We start from the raw sequence: 19,761 nt of genomic DNA on the forward strand, positions 1-19,761 counted from the left end.
TCTTATTCTCCAGTGAAAGTCCATTTGCCAGAACAATAGTGGGCTAGAAGGTTTGTGTGGCTTAGCTGCGAGTCCTGCCCAGATACCTCCTCGTGTTGTTTCTTGTAGCGCCTCTTGTGACACCTTCACTGTGCTGCAGGTGTGGGAGGCTCTTGGTGCCTCTTGCGTGTTTCAGAAGAAGAAATGTGCAGGTCTCAAATGTCTTTAGCTCATAAGCTAGCTGTTTGTTTTACTTAAAAACCTGGATCCTTCATTCACAAAAAACGGCGCTGTACCAAGAGAGAGGGTGGTTGCTGCTTGTTTACACGTCACCGCCGTTAAGGCTAAGTATAGATAAAGATACTTAGTTCTTTGGTTGTTGCTTAAAAGTTTTTTTTTTTTTTTCTGCAATAGTTTGTGTTCACGTTGTAGAATGTGATGAGGTCATAATCTCAGACCTGATGAAGGGCTTTGGGCAGGGTAAAATGCTGCTCCTTGGGAGAGGAGCCATCTTCAAGATAATTCTACAAATGTTGAACCTTATCAGTTTTTGGTAGTGATTAGATACACAAACCAAACTAATTAAACTGCTGGTCTTTTCGACGAACCAACATCACACCAATGCTTTTGAATATTGTAACCACTTTTAGGCACCGTTGGGACCTTTGTGGACATTAGTTTAGTGCTAACAGAGAAAACATTGAACTTCGTGCCAGTTTTTGTTTCATGTGGATAGGCCCGGGAATTACCGATTTTAAACCAAGTCAAAAAGTTTGCAACCTTTTTCTTTTTTTAAGAAATTACATCAGATTCACGATGGAGCAAAGGAGCACCCCTGCCATTGTCAGCTTTGTGCGTTGAGCTCTCGCGCTCATCGCGCTCCCCTCTAAATATTAGTGGTACAACCCGGAGGAAGAGTCCGTCTACCACCGATCTCCCTCAATTCCATTAGTTCGCTGTTGTAGCTCTATGGAATCAGATTTGAGACATATAAGGTTGAATTATTCGGGCGTCTCATCGTAAAAGGTCCAGTCACTGGGGACATGGAGGGAGTGGGCAGCAGCAACAGGAGCATGTCTTACAGCCGATGGAGTTATGACAGGTAAACAACCCATCACTACACCTAACTACGTTCATGTTTGTGTTTCTGCCGTGAAAGTACGAGCCAACCATCGTGTGACGCTTCTGAGGCTGTGTATGAATGTGTTATTGTATGGGAGCGTGGTGGTGTGTGGAGATTTCTGATTCCACCAAAGCGACGTGGATGCCGGATGCAGGCAGTCTCTTATTGCGCCCCCTCATCTTATAAATCTGAATGTTAACTGTTAACAATAACTGACTTACAATGCCATAAATCACAATATTGTAATGATGCATATTGTAATACCCCACTATCAACCTATACCATGGACCACTCTCACTCTCACGCAGCTTTTTGTGTTAATATGCTGCACATATGCATTAGTCTTGCAACTAAAGACAATTCTGATCCCTTTAATGCAGAACATGTTGTCAGCACATGTTAGGCAAATGTCATTCATCAGTCTCAATGAATGTGCTCAGAGCTTTAAAGGTGAGTCCCAATTCCCATTGTGTGGTTGGCACACAGTTGTTTATACTTAACTTATACAGGGCTGTCCCTTGAGGCTCAATGACTTGTTTGAAACAGATCAATTACAAAATCCAAATCAATAAAAATAGTAATATCAGAAATGAAGCTCACTGTATTGACATTATACATTTGTCTTGGCTGCTTTACTGCTGTTGATTTCCCTGGATGATGTGGTGAGCAAAAAAGGCATGTGGTACCAGAAATGCATTTTATAATTTATTTATTAATTTGTTTATTTGGTCGGGACAGTACATGTTTCTGAAGTACATGGGACTCATGCATGTAAACATGCCACACCAGATCTCACTCATCCAGGTTTTTGGTAGGAAACATAGTTTTTGTATTGTCTTGTATTGTGTGTGTGTGTGTGTGTGTGTGTGTGTGTGTGTGTGTGTGTGTGTGTGTGTGTGTGTGTGCGCGCGTGCGTGCGTGCGTGCATGCGTGTGTGTGTGTATATATATTATAAAGAAATGTTGTAATATATCACTCATGTATTCCTAATGTAGAAAGGAAATGTAGTGTTGAAGCTGTGCACTCTTTTTGCTTAGAATCAGCTACAGACGTTTTTTGTTGCACAGTGTTGAACTGCAATGCCCCTGTCAATTGAATACAAATAAATATTCTCTTATGCACCAAAGCAGTAGCATATAATAGGGAGCAGACACCAGTATAAAGGTAAAATTGTCCAACACAACAAAGCAAATAGAATTACATTCATGTTGGTCAATGGTTATGACATCCAGCAGGGTTGTAAACAAACAATGATCAATGCTGGTTCCTATTGTGTCTGTCGGAAGCTCATTGGAAGAGTATGTCTTTGCTAGTCACTGACTCACTGCACTGAATTGCATGTCAGTTTGTGTATTGTTATGCTGTTATAGCAAAACACTTTCAATATTTTGTCTTTAATTATTAATGGCCCATCAATGTTGGCACCAGTATGTCCAAACATGACATTATCAGTTAAGTCATTGTGCATTGTACCCCGTGTTTTGAGAATTTTAGTGTTTGTGGCGTATTGGTTGTCTTACTGGGTAAGCTTGGGTGCACATAAGGTCATAATGCGGGAAAGCATGGTATATTTGAATTATTCATTTAGTTCCTGTGACACATCTGCTCCTCCTTTGCAGGTTTGTTTAGATCATAATCATTTGGAGAGATGAATGACATATGAAACTACATTTGGCATGCAGAGGTGTTGTTGGCTAGTTGTCAATATGATCCACACCTAAAAAGGAGCTGGGTATTATGAAGCTTTCTGTTGAGATGGTGAAATAACGCTGGTCGGATAACGGTTGAAGGTCCTAAACAGGTTAATGAAATGCCTTATCTATCTTAACTATATTTATAATGCTCTGTTACTACAATGTGAATGGTGGTCTATTTTCTACTCCATTATTACCTCCAGATGTCATCTCAAACATTGAATATTGCAGAGCTGGAAAAAAAACAAAAAAAAACAAAATCCTATCATGTAAGCATTCATGTGTAAGATGATTTTTTATTTTGAATCACTAATCAAACAGCATTCACCATTCCTATTCATGCTCCTGTATCCGCCTTGTGCTTATGGACTCCCTTTGAAGGCCTGTGCTGTATTGGTCTTATTAGGATCAAAGTGCATTTATGGAGAATGTTCATCAAAGCAACAGGTGTCCACACATGGAAGGTGGTAGCTGAAGACGCTGCTGACAGAGAGAGGGCTCCAGCTGACATTTCCAACAAATCTTCACTATACACTGTCTGGTTTCTTCCACTTCTAGCAGATCCATCTCATCACCAGGGGTGGCGATTGGTTGACTGCTCTGCCCCTCTTGTCACCCTAGTGTCCAAGCCACGGGGCTGGAGGTCAGATAACACAACAACAAAGTCGATCATCAACCTCCATCCCAGGGTGTCCTGGTGCTCAGGTTCAGATCACAACCTGGAGTGACCCCCTTCGGGTCTCACCATTGTTGCCGGCATCAGCCCCCATGTGTTCAGGTGAACTCCAAAATGTGGGGACTGAGCAAGGGGCTATGAACACGCTCACTCCAGCCCTCCAGGGTTCCAGAGCCCAAGCTGTGCATTGCAGTGAGCCCAACTATATCCAACTGATGCCTTTCAACCAGTGTTGGTGGAATTACTCCATCACTTAATCACAAAAGTAATCTGAATACTGATTACTGACTAACTTCCAGGTCAGGTTAGATTCCTCCAGTTTCTGTGTGCACGGCGGCCTTTTCAAGTGTTTTAATAAGTTCCACTGTTCTAAGTGTTTGCATGTTCAACATGGAGGATTTTGCAGTTGAGAACATCATATTTCCCGGACCTGACCGACAATGAACCACAAGTTTCTTTGCTTTTGATGGGATAAATTCAAAATAATGTCCATAATTCCTGCCAGACTTTGTACTTTTCGGCTGTGTGTGTGGACTGGACTTCGAGGCACCTGTCTGACTGCCACCCAGCCTTCTGTGTGCCCTACCACTACAGCTCTCTCTGCATCTGACCCGGCCAGGCCCCTTGGGCAAAGGACTGAGGCAATTTAGCTCCTGGGATCATTCGCATGCTCAAACTCCCCTAAAAACAAACACTTTTCAATTTCCCTCCCCTCTATAGTTAAAGCATATCTCTCCCTCTACAAAACAACTCTAAATTAGCTACACCCGATGTACATTTTCCTGTCCATTATCACCAAGAAGGAGTGAGTGAATAAATGATTCATCAAAGGTGATGGTAAAAAGTGCATTTGAGTTGTTGGTTGAGCTTTGGTTTGTTGATCTCTCACCAGAGAATCACCAGAGAATCTATGTTCTCACACCTATAGTGCCGCTCAACAAAAGGACATTATAGTGAGCAATATTCTGATCACCATGTCTGTAATTATGGGATTGCCAATCTAAAGGTGCAGATATATTATATTATATTATCTATATATATATATATTTGAACAGTTTAAAGGACAATAGAGCTAACTGAGAATAATTGGTCTGTGAGGAGACACAGTAAGCATTTGAATGAGAGGACATGTTACAGCACCATGCACTGCAGATGGGAGCAGATAGGGGTCTCGGTATGAATGATAATATGGTGCTGCTGAATGACTTTTGACACTCAGCGCAGCAGCTGGAGAGATGATATAAGTAATTATAACACATTCTTCTTCTTCTTCTTCTTCTCTATAATAGTTATAAAAATAATGTAGCTGCCTAATCTGTACTATTGATTGTGTTTTTCACGGCAAGTATTGAAATAGTTTGCAATTTATGTTTTATTAAGATCAAATCAAGATTCAGCTCTCAATTCACATTTAAAATACCGGTAACTTGGTTTGTTTTCTTTCTTGCAACCGTCAAATAAATGTCACTTTACATTCTTTTTGAATTAACTGGGCATCCCTAACTATTGAACGTCCTTTTCTCCTTAGCACTGAAATGTTCACTATTCCTAATAGTCTGGACCAGTGCTTCTCAAAATGTGTGTACCCCATGTACATGTGTGGGCGTCTTCAGGTGGTCTCAGGTTCATCTGCCTTATTGGGTGTAATTCATTTTAATTTGACATAATTTCATTTATGTTTCAGTACCGGTTTACACCCAGTTTAGACACAATTATAGATATATACATTTTCATGCCATTGATAGGTCAAATGATATGTCATGAGATGGATCTTGACTCTGGATTCTGGATAATACCATCTTTCTTTTAACAAATGATGCAAAAATATATCTTTAGTTGGCATCTATTTAGTGTTATCCAATTAGCTTTATCATAGTTTTCAGCATTTCATCCTATTTGAATTTTTTTTCTCTCATCTTTTTATTTCACATAAGTTGCAAACAAGACAGTCTATGTGGTTTTTCCTCTTATGTCCCACCCACTTCCCACAAAACACACAAATAAAGTCAAATAATAATGACAAGAAAATTAATTTAAAAAAAAAAAAAAAAAAAAAAAGAAAAGAAAAAAAAACCTTGTTACACTTAGCACTATGAATAGCAGTAATAAGGAATAGCAGTACTAATCATAGGGATGTCATGATCGTTTTTTTTGGGGGGGGGAGGGTTTCCCCCTTTCCTTTCCCTTCCCCTTTTCTTCTTTACACCATTGTTATTATCATTTTATTATTATTATGTATAATAATATTAATAATGACTGTTTTATTGTTTTCTCTCCAGTTTCATTCCATTATTTTACTCGACTTTCTTTCTTGATTTCTTTCTTTTTGTTTCTTTTCTTTTTGTTTTTTGATTTCTTTTCTTTTCAATTGAGTTGAAATTTTTTCATCCTAATTGAAATTTAATTTAAGGGAGATCAACTTAGAGAGTTTTGGTCATCACAACATCGATATGAAACGTGTACTGCAACAGGACTAATACAGGTATAAAGCAGCAACCATCATCATAGACAGCCTTTTTGAAGTTACACTGCACTAACATTATTAGTAGTAATATTGCTGCTGTTGTTGTTGTTACGTATGACATCCTTTCCCTAGCTATAACTTATCTCATATTTGTATTTGGACAGTAGCTTATATAGTCATTTTGTGCTATTACTTTTTGTATACATCCACTTGTCAAAAAAACAAAAACAAAACTGCAGAGAGAATATGTGGTTTCGAAATCCAAACAGGCTTTAGAGCGAGTGTACAGCGCCTCACTGCGGGCATAAATCCTCACTGCACACGCGACTGGCACTCCCTGCTGGTCAGAATGTGTACTGCAGGACAGAAGAGGCTGTAGGGTTTTATGTTGCAACTGTAACTCACAGATGACAAATGCATCACAGATATGACGACTGACATGGCAGTAATGTGATTGTGTTTGCACATTTGCGTCTGTCGCTTGAGAAAGATCTGGTAGTTCTGGTGAGCTTTTAAATGTTAATTAGTCAGTGCAGTTGCCATGGTCACAGGCAAAAGGAGACTGTGACACAGAGAGACAGAGGCATCAGCACCTTCTCACAAAGATGCAGGTGCCATTAATGTTAACTCCACACAGTGAGTAAATAGACTGATGGTAATGGTCTGTTTGTGCTTCTGGGGAAAGGGTATAGGCAATAAGACATAAAAAGAGCAGCCGAAATGTGAACTCAAAAGTAACATGTTTGAGTTTGTTCTATTGCGATCTTTAAAGATTTAAGCAGATAGCCCAGAAGAGTGGAAACTTGCCCTAAAAATAATGCTATATCTATATCTATATCATTTTGTTGTGACAGTTTCATAAAAGGTTTGTAAACATCCAAGATTTTTTAACTTTTAAGATATTCTAAAGTTGGGCATATGGCGGCAAACATGCAGGAAAAAAGCCTTTATTACTATTTTGATTGTTTTCATTATTTGTGTAGTGTTTTTATATTGATTATGAATAATAACCAGTCATTTCTTCTCATAGGGAAGAGATCGCGATTCAATTTTTATCGTCAAAGGTGTTGTTTACCTTAACCAGGAGTTCAGAGTTTCAGATACAAACTTCACTCATTCATGAATTCCATTTATTTCTGTGCCAATGCCACGCAAAATATCCAATTGTGATTTTCTTTAAGCAGTATGATTGCGATTATAGATTCATGCTTTGTATTTCAAAAGACAAATCAGTTCAGACGAAACATTAACATTTCTTTAGCCATATATCACAATTGCCTAACTCATTTTACACTGTTTTTGGAAAACATGTAAAAAGACGTTTTTTAGGAAACACATTGTTTTACTCTTATTGCCATTTCAACAATACAAAATGACTTAGGCAATTATGCTATGTGGCTAACGATTTGAGAGAAGACTGAAATATTAACTTCTAAACTAACTGAGCCTTACACGCAGAACATGTTAACAAGATGAAAAGGTTTTATAATAAGACCCTGTGGGGACAGGCTTTGTAGAGTGTAGCCTTATATTTTGTAATTGTGACCATTCAAATGAGATGATAAGGGTGAGGATATTTAAGTTTTAATTAGTAGAGGCTTACGGAAATGCTCTTTAAGTGTGAGAAGCACATGTATTGGTCTAATTATAGTGCAGATCACACAGAGCTCTCATATAACATCAGCTCTGTGTCTTTTTGTGGGTGAGGGACGGCCAGTGTGCGTCAGTCGTGTGGGAGGAGGCACATCTCGTCTCACCCAAGACTGTCATTATTCTGAGAGGAGTTAAATATACTCACGAGTATCTTTCTATCCATCATTACAGTCAGAAAGACTAAAAAAAACATTTGAACAGACCCCAGTGTGACAGAGGCTCAGGTCAAGTCTTTATAGCAGAAGATGTGTTCTGTAATTTAAAAGGCGGTGTAAACTGTAAGTGCCAGAAAAGATAGTTTTCAGATTATATGTGATGATGTCATACCCCGAGATGGGCGACGGGAGACAGTTTTTCCCGTTTCCTGTACTGCCTTAAGTAATATCAATAATTAAATCTAAAAAAATCACTGATCGTAACAACAGCAAGAAAAAGTCCCTGTAATATTATTTTACTTGCTCCTCATTTGAATGAATTTGACAAAAAAAACATGTACATTTTTTTTATTTACTTCTTTACAGTATTACATTTGGTAATTTTTTGGTCAGGGATCGGGTCAACGTACGGCCTTTTCTACAGTGAGTCACGTCACTTTTTAATTATATGTGGGGACAAGTCTAACCCAGAAAAGAATAGGAAAGGGTTTAGCTTCCACCCACTCACTGCTGTAATGTAACTTGTATGTGAGTTTGAATATTTAACACTACGTATAAGGCATTGTAGGTGCCACACTCTAAGAGCGGCACGTCTTTGTCTGTTGCCCTTGGAAACAAGAGGGACCAAGACCCTCATTGAGGAAAGGGTGCACTTTGTAACAATGTTCTCACAGACAAGTGCCCTAACTGTTTTAATCCAGAACAGCACATAATCAAGGTGTTCTCATCACTAAAATGTTATTATTGAGACACGTGAAAAAGGTTGCCAACCAATTTCAAAATAATCAAAACCGAAATTAACATATATTAAGAACTGTATTAAGAACAGAAGAAAAATATATTCTAATTTTATCTAAAGGTTTTAGGGTTAATGATCACTTTTCTGAACTTACCAGAACATTTGAATCAGTTAAATTGCATCTTAAATACCCATTCGGATAAAATGTTGATTTACAAAATAGACAAAGGCATGTTGACCTCGCAAATTTGTCAATGAACTAGATTCAGATTTAAAGCTGCAGAAAAAAGATCAAAGAAGAGACATCCCAACAAGGACATCCTCAGTCCTTGCAATATTTTGTAATTTATTCAAAATAAGGAGCTGTACACATCTCCAGATCTTGTGCCAGGCTGATAGTCCTGGCTGGAGGATTAAGCTATTGTGCATGTTTTGGGTAAGGGGAAAGCCAGAGCATTTTGAGGAAGCCACAGGGAGAGCATGCAAGCTCCACATAAAAAGGCCTGCATGGTCAGGGAATCGAACCTGCACCTTCTTGCTTGAATGCGAGCCTTCATTATGGTTTAGCTGAAGGAATCCCTTGGAAACGTCCTTAACAAACCCATTTCTGCTGACAACTTTGTGACGCTTTTTGAAAGGCCGAGAGCTTACACAAACTTGTTGCTGAGAAATAAACCCTTGCGCTACAATTTGATTACAATATTACTAATTTGAACTGCGACAAAGAGGGAGATTGCAGCAGAGGAACTTTGATGTACTGAAGCAGTCCATCTGGCTGCCGCACTGGGGCACTGGGACACTGCTGATCTACTGTGACATTTTCTAATCCAAACCATGTTTATGCGATCCCCTCACAAGCGTAGAGGGGGTAGAGATACACGGCTAGTACTGTACACAGCAACAGTATCCGTGGTAACACAATGTACACTTGTAAATAATTATAAGAGAAATACAAACTGGCCTTTGATGCCAGTGAATCAATCAAATGAATCAAGAAATAGAATTATACTGGAAAATATTAAAGCTATCTTAAGAATATCTCTATTTTATTCTCTCCCTCTAGTACTGAGGTTTGCTTTTAGCCCTGAAACACCCTCGTTCTTTCGCACTCTTTCAATCCAAATTTACTACTTCCCCAAAATAAAAGAAGCACTGTGTAGAGTAACTGCCTCACAGCAACCTCCGGAGAATGCTTTAGGTTGAAAGCTCCGGTCTCCTCCCGTAGTACAGACGTCTATCAGTGAAAGTGAGGTAAACAGTGCCTTCTTCATCCTGCTGATTCAGATGAGGCTTTACTCGGTGGGTGGTTTCTGTTTATCATACAGTATGTGTAATCTCCTCTGTTCGATTAGTCACACTTCAAGCTCAGCAGGCATAGCAAAGAGGAACATTTGGAGATGGTTGTGCAGGACCAGTGGATTTTAATATTAGTAGATATTTTAAATGTGATGTGTAATTGTTCAGCTGTTACTTTTTAAATATATTACTTTATTTTTGGACAATGTTTGCTAGTTTCCCCCAAAATGAATTATTTCTGGTTCAATTTCAAACACTAGACCCCAAACCCAATTGATTCCCTGCTCAATTGCTTTAAAGTCTGCAGTTGCTGTGGTGAAACAGAATAGAGTCACCAATTCTTCTGTCATATGTTTGTCTGTTACACTTCTTGAAAACAAGGGAAACTGCTGATTGACAGTAAATGGTTGTCTTTTTTTTTTTTTTACCACACACAAATGATTTATAGACAAGGAGAACAGTCTATGCATAAGGAAGGATTTCTTTTTCATAATGTTATACAAATTTCTGCTTTATGCACCGGAAGTTTTTCTGAGGGCAGACATCAGCATATCTCTGTATGTTTCTTAAACCTTTGTTGAACAACTGCATGCTCTGACGTGTGCTTTGATGCTCAATATCACACACTCATATCTGTCTTTTAAGTCCCATAAACAAACCAAACAAGGTTTAGAGAGATAGAGATTGAGGTCGTGGTTATTATAACGTCTTTCTTCTTATTTCTATGCTACCATCTTACAGCTAAGGCATAGCTTCACTTTTTCACTGCCAGATGTAAGTTTAGTGTTAATTGTAGCAGTATTGTTCATCTCTTAGAAATCATGAGATCAATCATTCCCGGGGGCCAATGATCTTTTTGTAAGGCAAGGCAAGGAAACTTTAATTGTACCGCGCATTTCGTACTCAAGGCAAAAAATGCAGGTTCAGCAGACTGAAGAACAGCTTCATCCACCAGTCAACCTGCATTCACAAACTTGGTCCACTCTAGCTCCATCAAGGACAACTTTGCGGTCCCAGTTTCCTCAATATTGTGTGCATATTTACGGTTGTTCAACATAATGTGTGTACTATATGGATCTAAATAAATTGGGTTTGAGAGTAACGGTTTCAATTTGATTCACAGAAACAAAGCAGCGTTAGAAGAGTTTTATTGGACATGGATCATGTTTGGCACTCAGACCCCAGCGGTATGAAATACATGGGCGTGATGAATGAATGTAGGAAAGTCTTCCCCCGTAGTCTGGACACTGGAGGTCGTGGTCAAGGATGAGGTCTGAAGTGGCCAGTGGACAACGAGCCTCGAAGAGCGAGAGATGAGGCCAGGTGGAGGAGGGGCGGAGGGGGGGCACAGCGCGCTGGGAAACGGCCGAGGCAGTGAACGAGGGGGTTTAAAAGAGTAATCCTGGGCAATGACTGGTTGAAGCAGGACCGTGATAGGCTCTCGCAGAGGTGTGGTCTGAGATGAAGCCATGATTGGATGATTTGTGAGCTTAGGGTTAATTTCCCTTGTGGTTGAACAGAATGCAATGCTAGCATAAACCTTTAAATCACGACCCCCTCCCAAAAAAGAGACAAAGAAAAAGACTAAATTTGCTAAATCCCAACAAAGACAAAACTTTAGCACATTTAAGTTTTTGTTTTAGGCTGTGGTGTGTTAGCAATAAATGTGTCATTCTCATTCAGAGATACTATATTGTGGCTTCATGAGCTGAACAGTTCAGCATTAGTTTTTATTTAAAGAGGTTACTTTCTTTTGTTCTTATTTGTTTTTTTTGTTAAATTATATTTAAAATGTTGTTTTGAAGGACGAATACAAGAACCCTCCCTTACCTCCCTGTGCCCAAAGAAAACCAACATATCAACTGAAAGGTGAACCTGGTAGGCGGACTAAAGGGAAAAGCCAAAAATAATCTAAACCTAAATTAAAAGCAAAGCAACAACAAGACAGCCTGTGGTGGTGCAGTGGTTAGCGCTTGTGCTACACAGCGAGAAGGTCCCCGGGTTCGATTCCCAACTGGCCTGTCTGTGTGGAGTTTGCATGTTCTCCTTGTGTCTGCGTAGGTTTCCCCTTCTGCTAAAAACATGTACAATAGGCCAAGATGAATGAGAGTGTGTTTGAGAGTACAAGTGTGGGACAATGCAAATTAGCACAATGGCTACAATTCGGCATGGCGTGTTCATTAACATGGAGACAGAAACAAAATACAAAAAACCCCCCCCAAAAAACAGATATATCAAAAATAGGCAAAAAATACAAAATAAAGGCAAAAATACTTAAAAACTGAGAAAATATAACTACAAAACTTATTGGCAAAAGACAAGAGCAAAAATAGCACAGTAGTAGTTGGTGAAAAAAACTCACAACTAAGTTGTGAATTGATCAGATTACTAAACTTAGGTGTGTTTTCTTTTTTGTTTGGTTGGTTGGTTGGTTGGTTGGTTTCTTGCTCTGTCTTGCTTCAAAATGTCTCCAAAACCATGACAAACAACAACACGCAGATGCTAAAAGTTGGATTTGATTAAAATCCAATGTTTTTGCAGCAGCTGTGTTTGAACCATTGTGCCCGGACAAGCAGACACAAGCCAGATATCCATTTTCACATCACTGTGTGCCTCTTGTGCCCTGAGACCATTATAATAATTGGTGGTACTGCCGGCCTCCTGTTATTAACACTGTGCCTTAGGGAAAGCACTGGACAAATAGTGAAAAACTCAATTTGGTCAAGAGGATCAGCCCATTAATAATAATAATAGAACAAAGTAAAATATGATTTGAAGAAAGTTATAAGCTCAGCAGGAAAAAATATACAAATATTATCTCTAAAATGAAGTGCAAAGACTCATCAAGTAAGTTTTACAGTTCCCACAAACTGAAAATTAAACAAAGTGTTGCGTTTACACCTGTTTACGCTGTGTTTCGCAGGTGACACAGACTCTTGTCCTGTTTTGTTAAAATTACAGCATTTAGTTACTTACAACATAAAACCCTATGAGGAATACTGCGACATGAAATTAAAGTTGTTTTCTGTTTTCGATTATATTTCCAGTGCTGAGTAAAGCGATATGCATCAGAAGAAAGTACATTTATCCAGCATTGAGCAGCCGACAATATTGCAATGTCCTTTGGGATCTTATCCCTCTATTCGTATCGTCAGTGTTGCTTCGCGCTGTGCAATTATTCATTATTCAATAAATTTGCAATATGAAGAATCAATCTCATACCGACATGAGTGTGTTAAGTGTTGTCATTGGTGTGTATTGCATTGAAATAAGATCTGTTGAAAAAATGAGACTGCGAGGTAAAATACTCCTCTATAAACCTAATCCAAAGGCAAGCAATAGTGTAGATGACCAAGATTTCAGTAGATTTTACATTAAATTTGTTCTGTTAAACTGTTTTTTGTTTTGTTTTGGGGAGTTTATTTGAAAGAGAAAAAACAGAGTGGCTTGACATTTGGAAAAGGTCATACCATTAGGGAGGACAATCTGTGTTCCATTTAGTTTGTGGTAAAGCAGTGACAATGGCTGTAGGCCATCAGCGGCTATAGAGGTACAATGGGTGCTCACAAAAGTTCAGAAATAACTGACAAAAAGAGCCATTTTGAACACTCGAAGTTGTCTTATATTGCATTACATTCACTCCAATTGATCTGAAGTGGCAAATACTGTATATCATGTGGACTGTTGTCCTAGATCAAGTCCAATGGAGCTTAATAGTCTTGCTTTCCCTCTCGAGTTCTTGAAGTAAATTTCTTGTTTATTTTTCCCATAGACCTTTTGAAAAATTCTTACATAAAAAGTTGAAAGGTATAACAGTGGCTTTGGCTAATCAGCTATGCGGTAAGGACTAACCACAATGCAATTATTAAGTTTAAAAAAAAAAAGACCTTTTCAGTTTCAGAAACAAGTTCTCATTAAAATTGTGTGTTTTGTGAAACGCCTCATAGCTGATTATCTTCTTTGTGTACACCCATCGTCATTACTAATTGAAGTTACGTTATTGTAGCTCTTGATTTCTTTGTGTAATCCTAAAGTTATGGTTAGAATTTTATCAAACACTCACTGTAAGGTGAATGTTCATTGATTTATTTTATTGGACTTTGTATTGAGCTCATCAAACAGATGATCATTTAGTTCATTGATTTTGCTCTTGTAGTAGGAAAGACCTTGATTTTATAATTCATTGATGATTGCATTTGGAGTTGTAAACATATCGACTGCTAGACTCTACTGAGGATCTTGTGCGTGGCTGTTCTGGATGTTTTCATTTTGTTTAGTGTACAGTGCAGTCGAAGTGAAGCAGCGTTGTGAATGTAAAACACAACCATAACTTCACTGCTTTACCTCGGGCTGGTTTAGAGGTGAAAGACTTTGATTTAGACAAGAAAGAAATTGCAAAATTATCTTTTTTTTTGTCTTCCACAATGAGGCTCACATGATTGCAGTATTTACTGTCCTGGTCTTAAAAAGAATATATATTCAATCAGCCATAGCGCTGAAGCAATGGTCAGGCAAACAATAAGCTAAAATAATAATAATAATAATACATTTTATTTGTAGTGCACTTTACATATGAAGAACACATCTCAAAGTGCTACAGTTGACAAAGACAAACAAAACATACAAAGTATCCTTTCACTGACACAGACAGTGACCCAAGAGGAACAGGTCACCGTTTTTCCATACAGAGATATGTTCTTATCTTAGCTTAGATGAGTTCATCTGGTCTTTGTGTGTGACCAAAGACAGTGTTAGCATTTAGCCTCTCCCAGCATATTCCTATAGCTCCAAACTGGTAAAGTTAGAAGCGACCAAGCTCTTCCACGTAAATACAGTTATGTGAAAAGTTCCATGATCCAAGTATAGTTACCCAAAATTAATTCACATTTTATAAGCGGATAAAAAGGGGTTCTGTATTTTAAGGCGTAATAATACCTTAGAAGCACTTCGACGTCTGTGCAGCAAAGTTGAAGTGTTCCTAAGGTGTCACCCCAGTTTGGAGCTATAGGAATATGTTGGGAGAGGCTAAATGCTACAACATCTTTGGTCTTTTTGCGTAACTGAGTGCACACACAAAGACCAGACAGCTACGCATCAACAGTATGGAAAAATGGTGGCCTATTCCTTTAAGAACCTCTACTATGTCTTGTACTCATTCTCCTTCTCCTCCTCTTTCTTCTCATTCTCCTGATTCTTGTTTAGAACCTTGTTGGAGATTATTCCCACAATGACACATTGCTTCAATATAGTTTGACCAAAACATGCACAATAGTAAGTGGCACTCCTGAGTCCTGACCAGAAACCTTATTCTAGATCTGGAGATGGCTCTTCAGGTGCAGTGGTTGTCTACTGCTCCTAACAGGTTACTCCAGTGATTAAGATTAATCACAGTCAAATTGGAATTTCAGTTTTAATAGTGACAATTTAGGCTGCACAACGTCTCTGTTAATTATGTATTAAACCTTGTTGTTTAGTCCTCTACAGACACAAGAAGTTTGAAATTATTACAATATCTCACCCACATACCATCACAGCTACTGTGATGGCAACTGGTAGGTGACCAACCGGTATGTACAGTATTTTGATGAATGACAACCTTATTGACATGAACTGATTTCCTGTAATGACTCTATAGGATGGGGGCTTGCGTGGACTTTCTGTAGATGGACTCTTCTTGACTGGCCCTGGGAACACAGTGAGTGTTTATGCGGTGACTGTCACTAGGGACGGAAGCAGATGTGTGTGAGAGCTGCTTCAGAGCCGCCGACGTATCACAGGGCGCCTTTGTGCTCCCGTGGAGAGCGCTGAATTAAAGGCTGTTAAGGCTAGCCCGCACACTCATATGCTAATGCCCTGCACTCGGATAGAATAAATAAAATATGTCCCAGAAAACAAACCGAGCGAGCCGCTGATCTGCTACAAGTGAGCTCCCTCCAGTGTGAGTCAATGTGTATGAGGAGGAGGTAGCTCTGCCCAAAAATAGCACAGAAGACGCAGAGAGAAACATCAAAGAGTTATAGCACAATGGGGGGTCTTGCGAAACATCTCTTCCAGGACTGGCTTTTGGTGCGGCAGTGCGTGATACTGGGTGGAAGATAGCACAAGAGATAGACTGGGCAAAGAGGCAGCACGTGAGATTTGGTCTAATAGAGAAGGGAGAGAGAGGAGGGAGGGGAGGGGGATTTAAAGGGCAAGTATACAGAGGTAGATCGAGATAGAGAGGGAAAGGGGGGCAGAGACGGCGCAAAGCAGGAGCTGATAGAAGACACGGGGACATTAACTGGGCACATGGAGGAGAGGCAAACGTTGGCTTTGGCGAGCTTTGCGCTGCTGCATGGCTGAGGAGGATTGGATTGTGGGTCGCTCGCTACACTAAAGGGACAGAAGAAATGGATTCCATGGATAGAGCGACACATGCAGAGGATGAACGGGAGGCGCGCTGCTGGTGACTGCTGTCTTCAGACACTCTCAGACCGTAGAGCTGGTGCTGAGGCAGGCGGTGGTTAGCCGTACAAGAGAGGCAGCAGAAGAGAAGGAGGAGGTGGAGGTGGTGGTGGCGGTGGTGGTGGTGGTGGTGGACTGACAGATTGTGACACAATGAGCTCCAAGCACTCCTCTGACTGGATCCCCTACAGGTACAGTACATGCAGGGGACATGACACTGTTCTAATGTGCTATTGCAATGACAATGGGAACTTGCACAGTGGCAGAATTCTGTGGCTCCCCTTGTGCTTGAAATGTATGGCTTCTACGGTACAATATTTTACTCAGTTAGAATTTGGTTATTAATACATGTTATTATTAGTAATCGTATTCTGCACTAATGGGACTCGTAGGTTTATCCATCTTCTGCTTAGATATTCATTATGCTATTTTAACAAGATTTTTATCAAGACGTTCTTTCTAATCAATCACCATTTATGTGTAACTGATGTAAAAATGAGGGTTGTTTTGTGTAACTTCTGACTAATGTGGAGTGTCCGCTCTCCCTGCTTTGATGCTGCTATGGCAGATTACACATTTCAGAATGCACTGACTCCTGGTTATTGACCTGAGGAAATAAAACACATTTTATTTTTGTTTAAGTTGAAGTTTAATTGGCAAAAGAAAACAGTGTGGCCCTCATCGAGATCACTGACAATCTGTTTTGACCCACTTTGTCCCATTTGTTTGTAAAACACAAAGATATTCTCAGTGAGCATGTTTTTTTTTTTTTCTCTTGCCGTGAATCTGCCATTAAAAATGCATTGGCCTGCGTGCAGAGTTGAAGACAGCTGCACGGCAGAGCTTTTTCATCTCATTATACAGATATACAGTGCACACATTGACAGAGACGTGCAAGATGATACAAAAAAATATCACAGCCAATTTTTTCACAGCGTTAAACAAAGGTTCTTCCATCTGGGGAACGATTTCAAAGGATTAGCTTTTGGGCTGTTTGAAAATCTCATTCAGATTGACCCCATAAAATGTAAGAACTGTGGTGATGATGATGATGATGACTATGATGACAGAAGACTCAGAAGAATACAAGCTCTTGCTGCAGTTTATACCCAAACATAATGGCATGTCACAGCCTGTGTCTTTGCTGCTCTCAGTACAAGTGTAACCTTAGAGTCATATTGGTTTTATTATGAGCCTAAACATTCGGAGATAAAGAGCCCATGTGGACAAATTGATTTACTTCCAAGAGCCAATGAAATATTACAGCTCAATGGCCAAATGTTAATGTCATATTAATATAGGCTTTTATTGATTTTATTTTTTATTTTTGGCTAGTCCATAACCCTAACACATGATTTTGCTTGACACCTTCTTGTTGCAGCCTGCCACATCACTGTGAGTGAACAATGAGGGTTGAGTCTTATGCACGGGGGCAAATCAATCAGTTTGTTTTTTGTAGAGCCCAATATCGCAACAACAGCTGACTCACAGGCTTCCCCAAATATTGCTGATTTGATCAAACGGAGGAAAATCTTAGAAATAAACAGTGAGGCAGATATTGTGAAAAAGACAAGCAGATGTAATGTCTTTGTTCAAATGTCCAGCAGTCCACGGTGAAGCAATAGACAAATAATTGTCCCCCTCTTCCCTGTCCTCATATATACACAGAAAACAACAAGATATGCCCTCAACCTGGGCTTGAACCAACGCACCACTGCCCTCCCCTCAGTTTGGGTGATGCATTGCTATGTGGCTTTTATCACTGCAGAAACAATGTGACTTACTGTATGCATCTTTTTTTAAATATACAATGAATTATATAGATTAGTTTTTGACTTCCAAAAAACTTAATTATATCAAGCCGAGTGCACCCCTCAGACATCCTGAAAGCATTACTGGAAGAAGTCTGCATCACTCAGTGTTAGTCACGGTGACCAGTCATCTTGTCCATCCAAATCAGTCAGCACTACTACAGTCCTGTCTCTGATGCATCTGCTACATGGGCCTTTTGTTTCTGTGTGATGTTGAAATATATGGTAGAATATTTTTTTTCAATTTCTAATGTAATGTCTAAATTTATGCTTTTGGAAGAGGCCGTGTTAGCCTGTGATGTATTTTAGATCCACTACACTTCAGTCGTGACGGTTTTATTGAGTAAATGCACTCCTGGCATTGGGCGAGCTCATAAATGTCTCTCTTGGTTAAAATATACAAACCACAGTGCTATAAAACAGAATAAATATATCCTACTGTGTTACACTGCTCTTCTTATGTGCCTATTATTGGTATATGTCAGGACAACGGTGACAAGAAGCTCTCAGGAGTAATAAGCTGTTTGACCTCCAATGAGAGATTGGTGCGGCTGTAATTATCTTCACTGTGATGCCTATTCACATGCTGATTACGCTGATTGCAGACATAGAGGGCTTTGTTTGTCTGTGTGCTGGATAAGTGGAGGTAAATACAGTTTCATTGTGGTAGTGATGTGTAATTTTTGTTGGCAAATGAATCTCAGTGGTACACAGGTGGAACATTGCTCAACATTTTTCCACCTGCAACGTGTTCAAAACCATTGTAAAATGGGAAACCTGTGTAGCACAATCAAAAAACACGCAACCCCTTTCTAAGCAGTGTGCTGGGTCAAAAAAACAAACAAATGCAATAATTTTTAACATGTACTCACACCAAAAGATGCAACGTTCCGGACTCAGTGTCCCTCATCAGACATGGTCACTTGTCTGATGAAGGACGCTTAGTCCGAAGCTAATACACAGTTATGCAGATTTTTTCTTATAGCAAAATGGGAAACTTGGTCACAGTGAATATAACTCTTACATAATTCATCAAATGGGTTTGCATTAAGACTCTGACCCTCTCCTCTGCCTCCTCTCTGAAAAATATAATTAAGGGTACTTCTGAGAACGAAAATAGATGCTATAATAACGATGATGATTACTCTACTACTGCTGATATTAAGGTCTTGAAGAGTAAATGAGTACAGGATATGTATAACAGATTTTCTGATTTTTTTTTTTGAATCAGAACAATAATAGTTGTTTGATCTTCAAAATATTGTAAAACCTGCAGCAAAACTCAATTATTAGTATTAATATATTATTAGTTTTGAGGCAATCTACAATCTACAAAATAAGATACATGTATTTACATATATATATATTTTCCCCCGAATCAAAATTCCTCCATAGATATACTTGAAAACTTCCAAGGCTGTTTTCTGAAAATATATTTTTCTGATTGTGTTATACATCATTTTATAATAGATTTCTTTTATGTCTCAGTCCAGACTTGTTTAGACAGACTTAGACAGAATTACATAATAGACATTGTGCTGTAATTATCCGAAAAAAGAGCAAAAAATACACATAAGAAAGACCTTTCTTTACACTGTGCTTGTCTGTTTCTTTGCAGCACTTTAGACGATGAGGGCACGAACCTCCGACAGCAGAAACTGGACAGACAGGTGAGACTTAAACAAGGCCTCACGGCTCACTCTGACTCTGCACTTTTTAGCACACAA

The 19,761-nt window shown here is 39.2% G+C and overlaps 1 protein-coding gene across 2 annotated transcripts in view; it reads left to right on the top strand.

Moving 5' to 3' along the window:
• The first annotated feature begins 878 nt into the window (after window positions 1–878).
• The window catches only part of tub (TUB bipartite transcription factor), a 29,887-nt gene continuing 11,004 nt past the window's right edge, over window positions 879–19,761 (top strand). Inside the window, exons 1-2 of one of the 2 annotated variants that reach the window (XM_079555950.1) lie at window positions 879–1,081; window positions 19,653–19,704. In XM_079555950.1, the coding sequence (XP_079412076.1) occupies window positions 1,023–1,081; window positions 19,653–19,704 (111 nt within the window). In that variant the 5' untranslated portion in view covers window positions 879–1,022. Of the gene's footprint in view, window positions 1,082–15,743; window positions 16,415–19,652; window positions 19,705–19,761 lie in introns of those variants that run through there. The other variant, XM_079555951.1, reaches the window with a different exon arrangement.

The sequence above is a fragment of the Gobius niger genome, assembly GCF_951799975.1.
Source record: "Gobius niger genome assembly, chromosome: 4".
NCBI lineage: Eukaryota > Metazoa > Chordata > Actinopteri > Gobiiformes > Gobiidae > Gobius > Gobius niger.